Source organism: Tachypleus tridentatus, chromosome 8 (assembly GCF_004210375.1).
Source record: "Tachypleus tridentatus isolate NWPU-2018 chromosome 8, ASM421037v1, whole genome shotgun sequence".
Lineage (NCBI taxonomy): Eukaryota > Metazoa > Arthropoda > Merostomata > Xiphosura > Limulidae > Tachypleus > Tachypleus tridentatus.
Window position 1 is genome coordinate 6,269,300 of NC_134832.1, and position 20,224 is coordinate 6,289,523.

At 31.0% G+C, this 20,224-nt stretch overlaps 1 protein-coding gene across 6 annotated transcripts in view; it reads right to left on the bottom strand.

Annotated features, from left to right (window-relative positions):
* Positions 1 to 20,224, bottom strand: part of LOC143258459 (TGF-beta receptor type-1-like) — a 51,885-nt gene that overhangs the window by 19,774 nt on the left and 11,887 nt on the right. For 2 of the 6 annotated variants that reach the window (XM_076517464.1, XM_076517459.1), the window contains exons 2-4: positions 19,804 to 20,013; positions 14,789 to 14,906; positions 4,932 to 5,089 (exon numbers count right to left, since the gene is read on the bottom strand). In XM_076517464.1, the coding sequence (XP_076373579.1) occupies positions 4,932 to 5,089; positions 14,789 to 14,906; positions 19,804 to 19,888 (361 nt within the window). In that variant the 5' untranslated portion in view covers positions 19,889 to 20,013. Of the gene's footprint in view, positions 1 to 4,931; positions 5,090 to 5,306; positions 5,462 to 14,788; positions 14,907 to 19,803; positions 20,014 to 20,224 lie in introns of those variants that run through there. The other 4 variants (XM_076517461.1, XM_076517462.1, XM_076517460.1 and 1 more) reach the window with 3 other exon arrangements.

The window sequence follows — 20,224 nt, forward strand, 5'->3', positions numbered from 1 at the left end:
TGCTCGCATACAGGACGAAGCATTCTTCACAAACAAAAGTGATTATGCATGCATACACAACTAAAAAGCTATTATGGTATGATTTAATGCTAATTCCTTGTTCACTTCTTTCTTAGCCCTTATCTGTGATAATACAAGTTAATTTTTAAAAATTAATCCTATTTAGAATACAAATGTTTACCACAAATAAAAAAAGATATTTATTAAAAACATATAGACTTGAATAAAATTATCCACTTTTAAAATAAAATTATAGGAGATGTCTCTCTCCCTTACATATACCAAATCTTGGGAACAAGTCTTGACAATTCAAGGCATGTACATCTTTTTTAATCTGTACAGTTCACATTTCACCATAAGTACGCTTTTTCTTTACTGCATTTCAACATGTAAAACAAATGTTTTTAGAACTAATCACAAAAGCTGTAATACACAAACATATTAGTACTACTTACTGGAGACAATATTCACTACACAAGGTTTCAATATCTGTTAAGTGCAAACCTTGAGTTTATACAAATCAATCCATGAGCTATTAAATAAAAGGTTTTATTTTCATTTAAAATAAAATGTACAAGACAAACAGACAACATACAGATTCTTTTTTAAAAAAACAACAAAAAACATGTTAACAATGGTCAAGTTTGATAATCAAATAAATACTGAAAAAAAATCAAACTGTCTGATAGAGTAGAATGATCCAGAAATGAAGAACCTAATCATACGAATGAATGGTTCTGGACAAGGCTGAGTTGATGACTGCTTGTAAGCTTGCTGTATGGTGTTGTGTATGAGGTAAAATAGAAAACCAGTTTATTCTTAAGGAGAACAGTAAATATCTGGCATGCAAAATATACATGTAGTTGAGATTAACAAATTAAGATCATGCATTATATACCCAATATTCAGGAACCTAATCCCTCTTAAACATGCACTTATGGTATAAATAAAGGATTGAAAAATGTTGCTCCACATACATAGAAAAAAAAAGTTAAATTTTGAGAAAAATAGAAAATGTAACACTGCATATAACTTAATGTTGGATCCTTACAATGACTTTTTGCAATGTTTGAATACTTGATAACAATGGAAATATAATTACAAGTCGTAAGATACATAAATCTTTTAAAGATTATTATTATAATTGAACAAATAGAAATTCTGGCACTAGTTTGCAGATTATACATTATGTTTGGAAACTTTCAATAAAAAATGGTGACATTTTCAGTATAAGATATGGGATAAACCCTAAAGTCTCACTTGGTTAAAAAACTGTCAGTAGATCCAATGATGAAATATGCTAAAAACATCTCTAATAAAAGTTAAAAAGGTTATTAGCTAATATGTTTCCATTATCATAATAACGTAGGGAACATGCATACCTACAATTCAAAACAATGTTTAATAATACTGTACACAAGCCCAGTAGTTGGAAATTCCTTTAAATTTTGAACATAAAAGGATAACTTGGTCCTTAGAGAAACAAGTTTAAGCATACAGCAGTTATTTCAGTTCCTCAACTTTCATCAGTAAACAGGCTTTTTATTCAAATCCTTCAAAACATATTACTTTGATGCCCACAGTATCACTTAGCATAGTTTTACTTTACTATTTAGAATATAGTGATGAAAAAGAATTTCAAGGAAACCTTATGAAATCAATGCTCTTGACAGGTAAGCTTGCTCAAATTCAAACTGGAAGAAGATAAATTCACATATTGACATCGCTAGGGTTTCCTCATATTTCTTTGAATTTAATTTACCACACTTCTTTGATTCAACATGTTCTTTACAAACATAATAAAAATGGGAAAGAATGATTCACAAGCTCATAATGGAACCACACTACTACAGAGGTTGAGTATATTATATTAAAATTGGGAAGCCTCATCACACCATTAAAGTTCATGTACTCTTATCTTATCATGCTATCTTATGATTATGCATGTCGAGAATAGCCATGCTGCATAGTTTCAATTGTAAAAGAATCCATTGTAAGACTATAACATCTAAAACAAGCTACTCCTACTTACAGATCCTTTATGATCCATCTTGTGTATGAAAACAATGTTTCTCCAGTGTCTATTTCAATACCAATCATACAGAAATCTACATGCACTGCATATAACAGTTTAACAGGTATGGTTTCTTATGAAATGCAACAATACCCATTTCATTTTACAACTGCTTGAGGTATGTGACAGTTAAATGAATATGTCACTAACATTTGTATTGATGACTTCTCACCTGTTACTAGAAGCTGAACTTTGTTTACCATAGTTGAAATATGACTATTACAGAACTCCTTCTGGATGGTATTGGTGTCAAGTTGATTCATATTCCTTTGTTTTCAACAGCAATGAGTAAAATGAACATCTATACCTTAGAAATTCTAAATCCCAAATATGAATGAATCTTTACAATATGATTGTATAAATACTTTGTATTCGAAAGAGATGTCACAGACCTCTCTCAAAAGTGATCACTATCTACCAAAACCTAAACCATGTTATGTAGTACTGATACAGGTCATTCTATTACAAATTTATTTTAGTTGTAGTTGTCATGTGATTTGCTTATATGCATAATCAGAATTGTTTTAATATACTGAACCCTCTTTACACCTGTAATGATCCAACATGTGTTTAATACAAATTTAACTAACCACTTTTTAAAAATACATACAAATTCAATAACTATAATTTATGGAACATATAAAAATATCTAGTAAAAGTAACAACTCTAAACAACCACATATGAATTAAAGTAAGCCTACTCACTTTCATACTGTATTAAGAAGTTTGTTAAGGAAGAAAATATTGATAAAATTTTAAATCAAAACAAGCTAAGGCACCCTCTTGCATTAAATATACATTCCAGCATGTTTATTATCTAAAGGTATAACATTTCTGTTTCAGTTGTTACTTTGCATTAAAAGTACTAATGTCTTAAGTATAAATAGTGATACACAAACACTAACAGTGATGCTAGTCTTCAGCCAAATGCTAAAGAGCTGACACACTAACCAAAAGGAAAGCTACTGATAAAAGCAATGAATTACAACTGCTAACCATAAATACATTTATTGGGAGCAGACAACAAGCATGCAGAGTAGATACTTCTGAATATTTACACACAAACAATAAATAAATGAATATGTACATTACCTCTCACTCAGGCTAATTCTGTGATTAAAAAATTTACTTATCAATAAAATAAACCTTTCAAACTAAATAGCCTTGTTCTATGAAAGATGTTTGGCACTTATTTACTTACACCAGTGTATGAATTCATTACAAGTCCTCACCTCAACTACCTTAAAACAGGCATTGCACCTACAAGCCATATAATAAGCACACACTTGTGATTTAAATGTGCTATATGAAATACTTAAGCTTATCAGGTATATTTTAATTAACTCACTCCTGAATCTTGCAACTGTATCTTCCTGTAAACAAATCTGATTTTGCATGTACAAAAACTTTGTAATATTTACTGAAATCTTAAGGATTTTATAGATACACAAAATGTATAAAAAGTTATACTATGGAAACTCTGTCATGAACCCAGTTTGATTAAGGAAGCCTGTAATGATAGTTAAAGAATTTTTTAACTAAATATATTTTAGAAGTGAAATTTTTAACATTTATTAGTGCAATTTGTCAAGAAAAATGAAAAACAAGTTAGCATATTCATATTTGTATAAACTGTTTTACAATTCTTTGCCTATTCAAAACCAAAGGTTTATATTTACTAAAAAACTAATCACCCCTTAATAATCCTTGTATTGTTTATCATGTTTTTCTTTTTCCTCTGTATGTGATTTTATTACAACAGGTTTCATTCCTACACCCTTTATAACGTTAGAAAATTCTGTCGGGACAATTACTAATGAAACACCTTTAAAAATGGTTACATGTAATATTTATATACAACTGGATTGAGCACATTATAAATAATTTAAATCAATTAAAAATAAATAGTGGTTTTGAGTAGTAGCTTATGGTTTCATGGAAAATTACTAGATGGAAATCCTGGAAGGATGGAAAATGGCATCTAATGCAAAGTTTAAAAGGCTTGCAAACAAACTACATACTTCAGCTAGTTTTTGGTAGTTTCTTCAAAAATTTCTTTTCATTCCTGAAATAGTTTTTATTTTGTATTATATCTGTTTGAAAGCTACAAAGACTTTTTCATGATGAGACATTTAATAAGCTCAGTTGGGTTTAGCAAATAGAGTACACTCAATTAATTATACCATAACAAAAATATTGCATAGGGTAAATGCATAAATCCTCTACAGTTACATACATTTCTTTTTGCACAAAATATGTAGTTTTTGCTTATGTACAACTTGTGTAAGTAAGTATGCCAAAACTGACTTCGTTGTGAACCTTCGTTGTATTTCTCTTTCATAAAAAAGAGAAGCTGTTAAATACTGTATTTAACAGCATACAAATATATAATACAACTACCATATCTAACCAATACATAGTACAATATATAGTGTTAACCTGTACCTATATACTTTATAGCTTTTAACCTATCACACAGATTTTTTGTCAAACTTACTTTTATGTAAATCTAAATTTATAAAACAATTTTTTTAGATATTAATACTTTACACGTTCAACAAATGAACAGGAAGAGAGAGCATGATTCATGCACAGTTGAAGACAAATGACAATTAAACAAGTTATGAGAATAACAAGCGTCAAACCATTTTAAGAAATTTTGCAAAGATATTATGACCTTACTGCAGTACTTTACAAAGCTACTTTTACCATGAAAATCAAACCACATGTTAATGTTATCACAGTCAAGCAACACAAAAGCAGAAGCCACATACAAGTACACCAGCCAGCAAGCCTTCAACAGATTAAGAATGCTGTCTTTAGCTGCACCCCTTCTTTGCTAGCCTGGCAAACCCACCTGTGGCTTCAGGGGCCGGGGGTAGAGTAGGGTGAAGGTCTCGATTACAATAGTCATAATCACTGCAGCAGATCAACACTAGATTTGAACTGCTCATTTCTGACTTTAGGCACCACAGGGGATGTTCTGGTGGGAACATCTTTGCCTTGTCCAGACACCTGAATAAGAGAAATCATAGAAGAAAAAAACAAAACAAATAAAAATTAACGTTGGTCTAAATATAAAATGGTATCCCCAAAGCTTGATAAGAGGATAGCATGTAGACGGTGGTAGTCTTTGTACTATACCTTTATTTGCAACAGATTCAAGAAAGGTTTATTGATATCCCTTCACAAAACGATGGTAAAATCATAGGTACTGAGGTCCTTCGCTTACCTTCAGGGATAGGGGGTGCTAATGATGGAGAGAGATAAAGGTTACAGTAGTCATAGTCACTGCAGCATTTAATTACAAAATGGTAACTTGCAAGCTTTGAGTGAAGACAAATCAATGGATTTTCTGGGGGAAGCATACTCTTCTTGGCAATGCACCTAATTAGAAAAAATAACAGAGGAAGAAAACAGAAGACACTGCATTTACAAAATCCTAGGAATTCTTAACACTTATTTTTTAATAAAAGTGGCACTCCAAGTAGCAAAACATTAGGAAGATTTTTTTGGAATGTCAGATTTCAACAAAACAACTTTAATTCAGTAATAGAGGAATCAATGAAACATTCTATTTTAAAATAACTAATCTAACTGAAATTGTTTTTCTTTAGAACATTTGATCAGCATAAATAAATCTTTCTCATATAAATTATATTTAAAGCTCCACACATACATACTCAAACAAAAACCTGAAAAAATTATTTTATTCCAAAGTTGACATCTATCTTATCAAACAATAAAACAGTTTGGACATAATTTCCTTCCTTCAGTGTCTCTTTCCAGGACATATACATACATTTTATTCACAGGGAAAAAAAAAAAACAACAACACAAGAATCCTTACATATTCTTTTAGACAAGATTACAAAAAAATTAATCTACGAGATCTTTATTTCTTTCTATATTAGCTATATTTTTGTGCCTCACTATTATCTAGCATGAAGCAATAAAAGTAATTTTATTTTATTACTCATCAAAATCTCTTTCAACCTATCTTTAAATTAAAATTATTTTAGGTAGGATTAGAATAAATTAATCTATGAGACCTTGGACATGATCAAATACAGCTATTGAAAGGGCTTGACCTCCTGAGTTCATAACTGTAATTAGATTTCAAATCAGTCAAGAGATAATGGAGTTATGACCTAAAAGTTTGTACTTGGAAAAAACAAGAGAAAAATCATCTCTGAGCTATTCTATGAGCCACTCATCTGTGGATAAAAAACAAAACTATTTATTAACACGTTAATATTTCATATGCATTTTGCAACTGTGAGTTTGAACAAAACCTCATTACATTGTTTAGTGAATGTCTATTGCAACTCATGCCATAGTAATCACACAAGGTATAAATGTACACATATTAGGCAATGTCCTTAAAGCACACTGACAAAGCTACCTTATAATTTATGGAAGGAATTAGCTTTTCTCTTTCTGACTCTCACATACATACATACATGTACACACACACACATATTGTAACGTGATCTATCATTTGGCAGGTTCGTTTGGAATATTTGGAACAAGAAAGAAAACAGTAAAATCCAGTTTTCCTAAAAATGATAAGATTAATGTATTTCTTCTTTAAATGTCTGCTATTATCCCTTTCAAATTTGGTCAAATTTTCAAATAGAAACTATTGTAGGCCTAATTCCCTAAAAAAAAATTTCCTTCACTGTTAACAAATGCTGGTTATCTTAAAGAAATACTAACTCTTAATAAATAACTATTTGACCAATCTTCTCTTAATCAAACACTTGATCATTTGCCCACTACATACTTTGGAATTTTCCAATAAATACTTCAATGGTTATAAATATGACTAAATAATTAGTTCAATATACCCATGTCTAAATATCAGTCTCTCAAACTTAAAGTAATGTGTTCTCTAGTTAACTTCTAAATTAAAATATTGAATAAGATCTTATAATAATATTAAAACCTTTTTCCATAAAAATATACATACACATCTACATTTTTATTTTATTAGCTTATTCTACTACAATTCAAGAAAAACTTAAACAAGATTTTAGTTTGAGTAGGGAAAATCTTAGTTTATCAGATAAAATCGCCAGCATAATTAAATATCTGCATAAAGAAAGAAATAACAAAAACTTAAGAACATCATCCTAAGAATGATGTAGGCAGCAAAATATTAATTTATCAAAAAAAAGCAAAACAATCAATAACAATAGTACTACCCTAAATTGGTAGATGTGATGTTAGTGAAGAAATAAACACAAACTTTTTCATAGAAATTTATCCACAGATAGACACGTGTGTGATTTTTGAGCCACAATATGGACTGGGAAGGTCTTCTGGTTTATGGACAGATCTCAAATATCTTTAAATTCCATTTATGAATTTCATCGTTTTGGATGCAGCTCTAAGTGTATTGGACTTATCAATAGATGGCTAAAAGATATAGTACAAGTATATGCAAATGTTTTAAGTGATAAATCCTGTAAAAAGATTGCATGCTTTGAGATTGCAACTTAGTAACAATTTTTGTTTAAGATTCTATCCAAATGCAAAGGTGAAAGAAGTCTAAAATAAAAAACAAACATAAAATTCATAAATTAAGGCCTGAAATAAACTGAGCCAATTCCTCAATTGACTTATTAAAAATCTAATTCTTATTCTTTTATTACAAGTTAAAGGGAAAACTCATTTAAGTTTGGAAAAAATCCACTGAAAACTATAAAATGAGTTACATGTTTGTATTTCATGAGTTTAGAATACAGGGAAAAAAATTAATAAAAACAGATGAAAACAAAGTAATAAAAAGTAGACTGAACCTTTCAAGTGGTACAAAACTTCTATGATAATGCTGCAACACTAGCTTCTGATGAAAGTATTTTTGCACCCACTATTATTCTACAAGTATAATTGTTGAGCAAAAAGTCCATTTCACCTAAGATACTTTAATTTATTATCTTCTGTATCATTTCCCCAGAGGTGTATACTGCTGTATAAAAACATGTATATCTTTAAATTAAAACAATGTCTGCTTTTACCTCTTCTATCATTTGTTCTTATTGATTAACAAAATGAAACTTTTTAGCCTCATGGTTCATTGTTTAATACAGTGAGGTACTTGTTTTATTTTTGCACATATACACAGGGTGATGAAAAGTTCAGTGAAAGATCTCATTACTAATGAACAAGTGGTGGTGATGAAGAATGAAAGTCAACCCACTCTAATGTACCTGCCAAGTCTGATCCAGTTATTATGCTCCAGTGTGCTGCAAGCTTAATGTGTTAGAATGTGTGTGCATCATTCTTCAAAAATGCCACATTTTTAGCAGTGGGTAAAAATGGAATTTTGATTTGAGCTTGGGAAAACAGCTACAAAAGCACACAAAATGCTAATGACAGTCTGCATAGATGATGCTGTAACAAAAAAGATGTTTTTCAAATAATTTGACAAGGAAATGAGTCATTGAAAACTGAAAAAAAATAAGTGGTCATCCATCAACATTGCAAAATGATAAAAATTTCAAAATACTCACTCTAGTCTGGTGGAAGAAATGTGTATGTGCAGGAGGAAAGTACTTGAGGCAGACCAATTGTGTACACGTGTATTGTTAAAAAAAAATTATGCCATAATTCAAATGTTTTGATCACCCCTTATACACATGAACAAAAATACTGACAAAACCAATTTACATAGACTACAATCCTATCTGTACTGAAGTAAATTAATGTTTCTAGTTACATTACTTGTAAGCCACACAGAAGATAATTGGAGATATGATGTTAAGACTGGTGTCAATATGTAATCATTTTGCTATCCCTAATTTAACACTAAGACTAGAAGGAAGGCAGCTAGTCATTACCACCCACTGCCAACTCTTGGGATACTCTTTCAACAAACAGTGGAATTGACCATCACATTATAATGCCCTCATGGTTTAAAGAGTGAGCATGTTTGGTGTGACTGGGATTCAATCCTGCAACCTCAGATTGTGAGTCGAGCACCCAATTCACTTAGCCATGCTGGACCTCAAACATTTTATTTAATATAGCTGAAGTGTTACAATTTCTTTTATTCTAACTTTGGGATTTCTTATTGTATTTACTTCATAATATATAATTATCATGGGGACCAAGAATAAAATTCCATGTGACCATTAAGCTATCCTTGTATGCATGTTTTTGAAAAGTCATATGCAAAGTATAAAAGAAAATTTATTTTAAATCATTATTCCACTTTTTTTGCAAATTAAATTTCATAAGTTAATGTATTTTTTGAAAAAATCACAAGTAGTTTTCTCAAATATTACTCCAGCCATCACATCATCACAGCGAGGGCTTGTACATACTTCTTGTACTTTCAGCTTCATATTACAATCAACTTCAAATTATACATTCATTACAGAGCTTAATAGATGAAATGAGCCTGACAGATGTAGAACTAGACATATGGAAGTTAACTGAGTAGCATGTTGAGTGGTGCACCTACCATATAACATCTTACCTGCTAGAAACTTCACAATATAATTTTTTTGCTCTGATAAAAAAAAAAACACTATCACGTGTGAGCTTGAACAGTGCAAAATGTTCGAGGCAGAGTTAATGGCAATAACAAGCCAGCATTTGATCCTGATAAATATCAAAATATTTCTTCACTTGTACTGCATAATTTTGCTCTGGAACATAAATAAGCTAACTGGTATTTTCTCGTTTATTAGTTATGTTTGAGCATTTAGTGAAATTATCACTTATTCTGTTTGCACTAAGCATATATTCTTTGCAGCATTTAGAAATGATTTAAAACATTCTCAGCTGTTGTGTGGCTGAGTGAACATGTGTCAAAAATAATTTCCAATGGCAATTCAAGTGTTCATTATTAAATACTAGTATGCAGCCCATCAAAAGTGATTAGCCAAGTACTACCAAATCCACTGTATAGTATATCTCAATCTTACATTTCATATGCATTTGAAATAAGTTTTGTGAAATCAAGCTTGACCAACAAAGAGGAAAAAAAAAAAAAAAAAAAGAGCAACTGAAGCAGTCAAATGTTTGCAAGTTCTTCTGTGAGCCAATCAAAGTGAAGATCATTCACGAGATAAATATGTAGTGTATTCATAGAATAATTATTGGTAAAAATCAGTTAGGTCGATAACTTCTAATACACAGAAAAGCCAATGCATTTTGACAACATGACATTTCAAGAATAGCTTTTATGTAGCAACACTTGCTAACAAAACTATAACCTACTATTGTTATTATTCTATGTACTAAAAATATAAAATTAAATGTATAAAGAAAAAAAATTGTTGATTTCTTAATATAGAGACTCGATTAAAGAGGACGTTTTTTATTTAAAATTTTAATGACGTAACAAAAAGTAGCTTAATTTAAAAGTAAGTGAAATTTAAAACAATCAACGTTTTTACTTCCATGATAAATTTTATGCACTTAGCTGTAAACTAGATTGTCCAACACTGTGTGTTTATATTAGGCTTATTACACCAACACTCCACATTTATAAAATTTCACAGGATACACATTCCCCATAGCCTTCCACATACTTTCTTCACTAAAATCGTAATGGGCAGACAGTAAGTAAACTACTCTACATAGGTAAATGCACTTTGGCTTTTACGACTCCTATTTTACAAAGGTTAGATTATGTAGCAGTACTATGTACAGAGCATGTTTGCTGGTGGGAGCTGATAGCACTCACTTCTATGAACGCTAAAATGTTGATTATATGAAGTTGCCTGTCTATAGTATGTAATGTACAAGTCTACTAAAAAGATAAATTCAATGCCTTTTTCATCAGATAAAATCCATTGCACAGTTTCCACCAGAAAACCAAATGGTATTGTTCTACTGATGTTATCAGAAGGTTTGGTTTACAAGTAGTATTATCGATTCACCTTATTAAATATAGATGCACTTTACACTTATTAAATAATAGAAAAACAATGTTGTTTGTTTCAGCTGCAACATTAGTCAGTATATAAAGTTCAACACTTATACTTTGACAGTTTTATCACTTGAGACCAAGGACTGAGCAGAGTCCATCAGCTGTACAATAACAGTTGATGTATAAAATTCCAATGTTTGTTTGCAAGATTATACACCATGCACAATACTATCACTGTGTGAGTTTTTAACGCTGTTAATTATTTAGTTTCATTGAAAATAAGCATAACTAAAGTTGAATGAAAATATTAAAATACCTGAACATACAATCTTTACTTCATATTTTAGAGTATTTACAAAAGATGAGATAAAAACTAAATTCGGACTAAAATAAATTGAGATTACAGTTACAAATTATGAATTACTTTGCAATACATGTAACTTTAAGCAAAATGTTTTATTTAGGTGAAATGATTAAAATCAGACAAATGTTTTCATATAAAACATAGATGTATACATCAAATGTTTTAACAGCAAAACATCAGCAGGGTACATTAGGTAACTTTTTAATGAAAAATCATCATTCACACAACTGAGGAAATGACTAGAGTTTAAAAACATCTATTAATATTTATTTCAAATGTAATGACCAATGCAAATCCTTTTGTACATGTAATTTAGTGTTTAATAGTTAATACTTTTTCTTCTATTTCATACAGTGCAGTGCAGTTCTTTTCTACTTTTATTCTTGATAAGACATTTTTAAAGAAGTGACAGACGTAGAGGAAATCAACACAAACCATCACCAAATTCTTGGGCTACTCTTTAGCAAAAAAACTGGGATTGACTATTACATTGTAATGCTTCTACAGCTGAAAGGGCAATCATTTTAGGTGATGAATATGATGCTACAACTTACAGATTAGGTGATTACTCTAATCAAGGCTATGTGTGACTTATGAAAATAAAGTAAAACTTGTAGGACAGAAAGAACAACCTGTAATAAAAACATTAGGACATGCATGCCTACATATGCTTTTTAAAACACATATTTATCAATTTTTCAGCAAATTAAGACAATATTTGTTTAAAACAGTATATCAAATAAATATTGCATAAAGCAAAAATAAAATGGGTTTTTCTTTTGCAAAAAAGAAAAGTCAGAATTTTCTTTAAAACTATACTAGAGCTTGTTGTTGTTTTGTTAGAAATTTTTAGCATATATTTTAACATTTTCTACAGAATAGATGAAAAATTGTGAAGAAAATTAGCATTTATTTACAAGATAGTAGCTAATCCCTAAGGTTTATTTCTGAACTGTGACAAATACCATACACTGCTGGCCAAAATCTTAAGACCAATGAACATAAAGAAAAAATATGCATTTTGCGTTGTTAGACTCAACCACTTATTTGAGTAGAGCTTGGAAAGATGAAAATAAGAAAAGGGAAAATAAAAATAAACTTTTTTAGCATTTAATAGGGAAAATGTGAACACTATGAAATTAGCCTAAATACTGAAAAAGTCAAAAGTTTAAGACCATACTGAAACGAAGCGTTTATCGGTAAACACGTAACGAAAATTAGTCATTTGTGTTCAAGCTTTAGCATTGTCAACATCTCTCACTGACATTTCCTGTGTTACATTGGGTAAAAACATGGCAAAGGCTTTAAAGTTGACAGAGTTTGAACGGGGCAGAATTGTCGAGCTGCAAGGTAGAGCTCTCTCAATGTGTCATCGCTGGTGAGATTGGGCATTGTAAAACTGCTGTTGCAAATTTCTTAAAAGACCCTGAGGGATACGGAACGAGAATTTCAAATGGTCGGGGGAAGAAAATTTCGCTGGTGTTGAGCAGAAGGATTCGACGGGTTGTCTGGCAAGACACTAGCCGATCATCAAACCAGATTAAGGCCCTTACGGACGTAAAATGCAGCTCAAAAACAATAAGATGGCATCTACAAGAGAAAGGCTTTAAAAACTGTAAATGTCTTCAAAAGCCACACCTCTTTCCACAACACGAAACAGCTCAGTTAAAAACTTTGCTGAGAAGTACCAAACATGGGATGAAGAAAGGTGGAAGATGGTTTTGTTCTCTGATGAGAAAAAATTTAACCTGGATGGTCCAGATGGCTTCCAACGTTACTGGCACGATAAGAATATCTCACTGGAGACATTTTCTACATGACACAGTGGAGGAGATTCCATCATGATCTGGGGTGCTTTCTCCTTCTATTGAACAATGGAGCTTCAGGTTATACAGAAATGTCAAACAGCAGCTGGCTACACTGGCATGTTGGAGAGAGCATCCTTATTGACCGAAGGCCCTCGCTTATGTGAAAATGACTGGATCTTTCAGCAGGACAATGCTGTAATCCACAATGCCTGCAGGACAAAGGACTTTTTCATGGCAAATAACGCGATTCTTTTAAACCATGAGGCGTGTTCACCCAAACTGAACCCCACTGAAAATGTTTGGGGGTGGATGGCAAGGGAAGTCTATAGAAATGGACATAAATTCCAAACAGTACATGATCTTCGTGAAGCCATCTTCACCACTTGGAATAACATTCCAGCCAGCTTTCTGCAAATGTTATATCGACCATGCCAAAGCAAATGTTTGCAGTTATCCACAATGATGGCTTCATTACTACTGAGACCTCTTGTTGGGCATTTCCTACCCTGTTTAGACTTTTTTTTGGTATGGTCTTTGACCAGCTAGTATGTAGGCTAATTTCATAGTGTTCACATTTTCCTTATTAAATGCTAAAAAAGTTTATTTTTATTTTCCCTTTTCTTATTTTCATCTTTCAAAGCTCTTATCAAATAAGTGGTTGAGTCTAACAACGCAAAATTCATATTTTTTCTTCATTTTCATCGGCCTCACGATTTTGGCCAGCAGTGTTTATAGTATTCTAAATTTATAGTTTCTAACAAATGTTTTTTCTTCTAAATCTCACCCTTTCTAAACTTATATACATTCAGAAGGTTAACCTTCAGATTTAGGCTTAACAACTATCTTCATTGATGAAACAACAACAGCACTTATTTCAGACTGCTCATTGTTGTTTATTATTACACGAATCAGATAATGAGTATTATCAGGTATCCAATAATGCATAAAAGTTAATAGTAATGAGCAAGATTTGAAAAGAGAACATTGTTTATACCAATATGATTATAACAGAACACTGTTTTGGTGCTTTAAGTCCCATTGTTAATAGTGTATAAAGTAATTCATAACAATATATGTCTTATCTACACAAGCCATGCTAAAAACACTAGAAGCTGAGATAAAAAAACAAAAAAATTTAAAACTAGTTAATATCTAATTTATCTTTACTATGATAAAGGATATTTATTTACTTAGTTTGTAAATATCAGTGTGAGGTAAAGAACAATACAGAATAAGAGAAATGAAATGGGATGAAAAATGTTGAATTTGAAATTAAAAAAGACTATATGGAAAGCTCATTTAATATAAAATGAACAACAAATGCTTAGCATCTAGTTTCTCTGAAAAAAAATCTACGTATTGGGCACAAATACTTCTAATATTTATATACGTTACAATTTGATATATTTTAAAGTTCCGACTGCACTGTACTAACCAAATATAAATCCGCACCACTGTACTTACCATAAAAGTAGGTGAATCAAAATTAAAAAGATGAAAAATATGGGTTACAGTTTACCAAGACATTTTAACAAATGTAATCCGTCTACAATAACATAAAATTCAAATGCATGAATACAAAAGTCACATAAAAATTTACAATAAATATCATAAGAACTATAACAATATCATATGATACATCTCAGTTTTCTTACCTGTAAGAATGTACAGGCACCCCTTTATTGTTCATGGAAGTGGAGGTAAAGCACATACCATCAGTGTCACATGTATGATTTGAAACATCTCCACATATATCACAGTGACATTTCAGTGCTAGAGATAAGCATTTCTTCTTTATAAAAGATCATAACTTGCACTTGAAATAATACACAATGCATTTTGTGCATGTAATAAAAATGGAATTTAGGCCTTTTTCACAGCTTTTCAGAGTATAAACTATTTTCATTTGACTTTATTCAATATTATATACACAATTTTTTCTGTGTTACTTGTGCCATATTTATCTACTAGAACCTAAAATTATAAACAAAATATGTCAAGTCTCTTTAATTTAGTGAATTTCAGCAATTTGTAATATTAATGTAATTTCTCAAAACCATAAATAATTTTATTTAGCCAAAGAGAATGTTATTAAATTTATTTAAAATCTTAATCATAAATGAGAGTTAATCAGTTAACTTATTCTTAAAACTTTCCAAAATGGATGAATAACTGTCTATACCCCCACACTTATGAACAGAAGCAGCTCTTAAATTCATGCTATTATTTGAACAATTAATTGTAAAACAAAATCAATTTATACTTAAATAGCATAGGTTTGTCCATCATCATGTTGTTTTGTGTTCTCAAAACAATAATTTAATAATACATAGTACAATCCTGAAGATAAACTAATATTTGAACATTTGCATATGGCAGCTACTATGTGCAGTTCAGTAAATATGATAATTTTTAAACAATGATGTACAATACTTTTTTTTATATGTTTTGTAAAATGTTGATGCTTCAAACAACATCCAAAATATTGCTCATTGAATAGAAATATGCAAAATAAATGTTTATTGAATTTGTAATTTCTTGGGACCTTGTTTGAAGCATAAGGCATATAAAGATGATAAAGTACTATTCATCACTAATTAAAATTACTTCTTGTACTACACAACATTAGTTTGTATTTTTTATCTACAAACAAGATAAACTCATTCAAAATTATATGCAGAAATTCAATAACAAAACTTCTGTGAAATGCTACATAAGTTCAAATGCACTTAAACAATAAAAACATTAGGTTCACCTCAAATACTTTTCTTAACTACGAATCAAAAACATCTGTGCACATAATTCAGTGGTTCCCAACCTTTTTTATGCCTCGCACCCCTAAAACATTTTAATATGTTTTTGCACCCCTCACAGTAATTATTTATTTAACAATAAAGGTGAAGGTGGCCAAAACAAATATTTATAATTAGGTTTTAATGATATATAAACAAAAATGAAACATTTGGAAAAGAAAAAATATTACAACAAACTAAAAGTTGCACAAACCCTACATGACCAACAAAAAGTAAATTTTCATCCATGCATGAAATGAAATTTCTTTGAATTTGAAATATTCAAATGTTCATAAGCAAATTTAAATTTAATGACTTTTGTTTCTGTTTATTTCTTATGAATTTTTCAAAGCGTGGCACTTTGTTGCTGATAGCAATCTGCAAGTCTGCCTGTGCACCCAAGCGATTTCTAGATTTTGTCTTGATTGACAAAAGGGCACCAAATCCAAACTCACAAGTATGTCGTCGCGAATGGGATGAGAACATTTAGTGCTTTTTCACAGTCTTGGAAACATGTTCATTGCTGAACACCAATATTGTTCCAAAGTTTTGCTTTCAAACTGCATTTCAAGAACTCGATTTGTGCGCAGTTCAATAAGATCTTCCTTCAGTTCTTCATCATCTGACATGTTATCCAAATTGAAGGAGTATGGATTCATAATCCATTCTTCAGAAGTTTTCAGTTCTCCTCCAAAATATCCATCAAATGACTTTGATAGTATTTCCAAACGATCCACAATTTCTTCACACACTCATGAAATTAGGGAATCATACTCACCTATCATTTCTTCGAGTGATGGAAAATTTGAAAGATTCCCTCTTTTAACTCGTCAACACCAAAGATGTAACTTTTCTTTGAAAGCATTTAATCTTTCGCAGCATTTCAACATGTTTATGTTTTTCCCTTGAAGAGATACACTCAGATCATTCATACGAGTGAAAATATCACTCAAACAGGCTAGCATTTGGTTGAATTCTTATGATTCTATTTCTCCTGGCAGATCATAGTCATGTTTGTTCAGAAAAGTTTTGACTTCTTCTCGCAGTTCAAAGAAGCGTGTTAAAGCTCTCCCATGTGACCGACAATAGACTTCTGTGTGGAAAAGCAAAACTAAATGCTCACTTCCAAAATCTTCACAAAGCGACTTGAAGAGGTGGTGGTTCAGAGCACAACCCATAATCCAGTTGATAGTCTTCACAGAAGTGTCAAGGACCTTTTTCAACTTTGGATGCAATGTGTTTGATGCCAAAGCATGTCAATGAAGAAAACAGCAAGTACCTTGCAAATGCGGAATCTCTTGTTTCATCAGTGCAAAAAATCCCGATTTATTTCTTAGCATAGCAGGTGCACTGTCGGTACACACAGAACCAATAATTTGGATATTTAAATCATATTTTGCAAAGAAGTCCTTCACACACTGGAAGACATCTTTCCCTTTTGTGGTTGTTTTCAGATCTTCACAGAACAGGAAATCTTCCATTATGGCACCATCATGGATATAACTCACTAGTGCGATGAGTTGACCACAATTTGCAAAATCAGTTGTTTCGTCCAATTGGAGAAAGATTTTCAAGGGACTCGCCCTGATATCTGTGATAACTTGGTCCAAAATGTCCAAACTCAAATCACCAATTCGGTTTTGAATAACATTATTTGATAATGGCACTAATTTAAGCTTGTTTGAGGCTTCTCCCAGAAGAATTGTTGCCATTTCTAATGCATATGGTTTTACTACCTCTTCTGCAATTGTATGGGGCTTCTTTGATTTGGCTACTTTATATGCCACGTGGTATGAAGACATGAGCAGTGGTTTGTAAGCAGATATAAAACCTAATTTTGGAAGTGTTGCTCAAGAATCAAAGCTGGCCCCTTCTACCTTTCAACAATTCAACATCATGGCCTGCAACAGCTGCTCCACCATGCCGGTTGTTGAAGTGTTCTTGTAGCTTAGATGGCTTCAAACTTGCATTTGAAAGGATAGTGTTACAAAGCATGCACAGGGTTTTGCAGATCCTCAGTTGTTCCAATGCAAGTGAAACCAAACTTCACATAATCATAATTCTATTTCCTTTTCTTTGACATAATGAAGTTTTTTTGCTCGAACACAGAATCAACAATGCACTGACTACTACAGCATCACGCATGGGTTTATATACTTTGCAAAGCTTTCTTTAATATTCTCGAATATATGTCACATGACATCATCAATTAATCCTGGATACTTTTGGAAGTTTCTCGAGTCACGATCATGTGAATACATAACATAAATAGGCACTTTAAGATGGTGTTTACGAACGTAACCTAATTAGTTGTGCCGAGTATTTAGGTCACGTTTACATTTCATGTGTTGTTTGTTTACAGTTGTACATTAAGATTTTGGTCTGTGCCGGTGATAGTAGATATATTTTATCGTAACAAGGTAAAAAGCTTCGTCTGTAACAAGAAAAATAAGAAATAAAAATTGAATGTAATTTTTGAATATATAGGACAGTACCCTTAATATAAACAAAAAACACTGAAATGTTATCTTGCACCCCCTGGAACGCTATCTCGCACCCCTGGTTGGGAACCACTGACATAATTAGATAAAAAAAATATTAATACAACCATTTATCAAGGATAGTTGTATACTGTATCTATACAACTATTTATAACAGCAAATAATGTACTACATTTCCACTAAATTAATAGTATTTTACCATTTATATTAATAGTATGACTAAATAAGATGCTTATTTTTGTATATTTTTCATGACCAAGTTTACATGTGAGTTACTTCTCTTTATTATATGTACTTATTGTATGAAGAGTTGATAATTACACGTTTGAACTTATCCAACATCAACAGCTTGTGGTTCAAGTGACTATAGTGGAAACACAAAATGAAAATTTTCCAAAGAAAAACTTGCATACATAATTCATATTTTAACAGAACTACACCGATAATTGTAAGTATATTCAATAGCCCTTTTGACTGCTATCTAATGGTGGTCCAACTCTGAACGCATTTAGTACTGTACAAAACCTGTCAGACTTTACCCCACATGACATTAAGCTGATAAACAATGATTTCTAAACATAATGAAGTGGTTTTATTTTTGAGGAACACACTGTATATTTTGACAGAACATCTTCAGAAGAAGTCTCAAAACAAGTAGTATGTTCCACACAAATAAAGCTTGTGCTTAGAAATCATTGATAATCAATTTGTTGTTACATTAGCATAATGTGTTTCCACACACATGTTTGTCCCCACAAGAAAAAAATTTTCAGAACTATATTTTAATTCACTTTTGTGAAAATAAAAAAGAGAGTAAAAACAAAATGTTGGTTCCACTCTTAAATTTATTTCTCCATGTCTGTCTGTAAAAACATAGCTAGTAAATATTTCAAGTTGTACAAGTTCACATGTATAAAAACATACATTTTAACTTAGATAAGTAAAACTCTCATAAACATCTGGATTTTTCATGAATTTAAAAAACAAATTTAACTTTGCTAGGAAAACTGAGATAAATAGCTTATTAAATGTGTTAATTTCTTTATTTTCAAATAATTTTCCACCCCTAAAAAAACAGTGAAGTTTCTCCACATATGATTTGTGGTATTAAATAAACAAAATTTTCTAATCCACCAGAAACCTTGAAACTTAAACTAGAGTAAGAAAAACCTATGAATATACCTAAAATTATATTGACTGGTATTAAAAGAAATACGAACTTGTGGGTTTTTTTTTTTTCATAATAACTAAAATGGTATCGAGAAACATGATAGTTACTACTAAATGACTAGCTTTGTTACTAAACAAGCATTCTATAAAGCTTGAACAATATTTTATTATCAAAACCTTAACAGCAACAATGTTCAAAGTACATACCTGAAATTGAAGAAAGTGAACTGAAAATAATCGCAAATGTTATCCCAGTACATAAATGAATCTTCATTATCATCTCGAAGAACATATTTTGAAGTATTGAGAAAAACAATCATTTGGAACAGTGTTGGTGCTCATTCTTAGATAACAAAGTGGAATGTTATGCCCATTTCCTTCATAGATATCATGGGTAAACTTTGAAACATCTTTACACTGTAATGAAACAATACAAATTAAAAATGTCATGAACTCTTAAAAGCAAGTTAATCCAAGACATTCTTCATTACTATAGAATTTAATTTTAGTACAAAAACTTTTTTTGGCTCCATATTTATTATCTAGGTAGTTTGTTCTTCACATCTAAAAAAGGAATTTGACTTGTGTTAAGTGCCCTGATTTTAAGAAATAAAAGAAATTTTTAAGA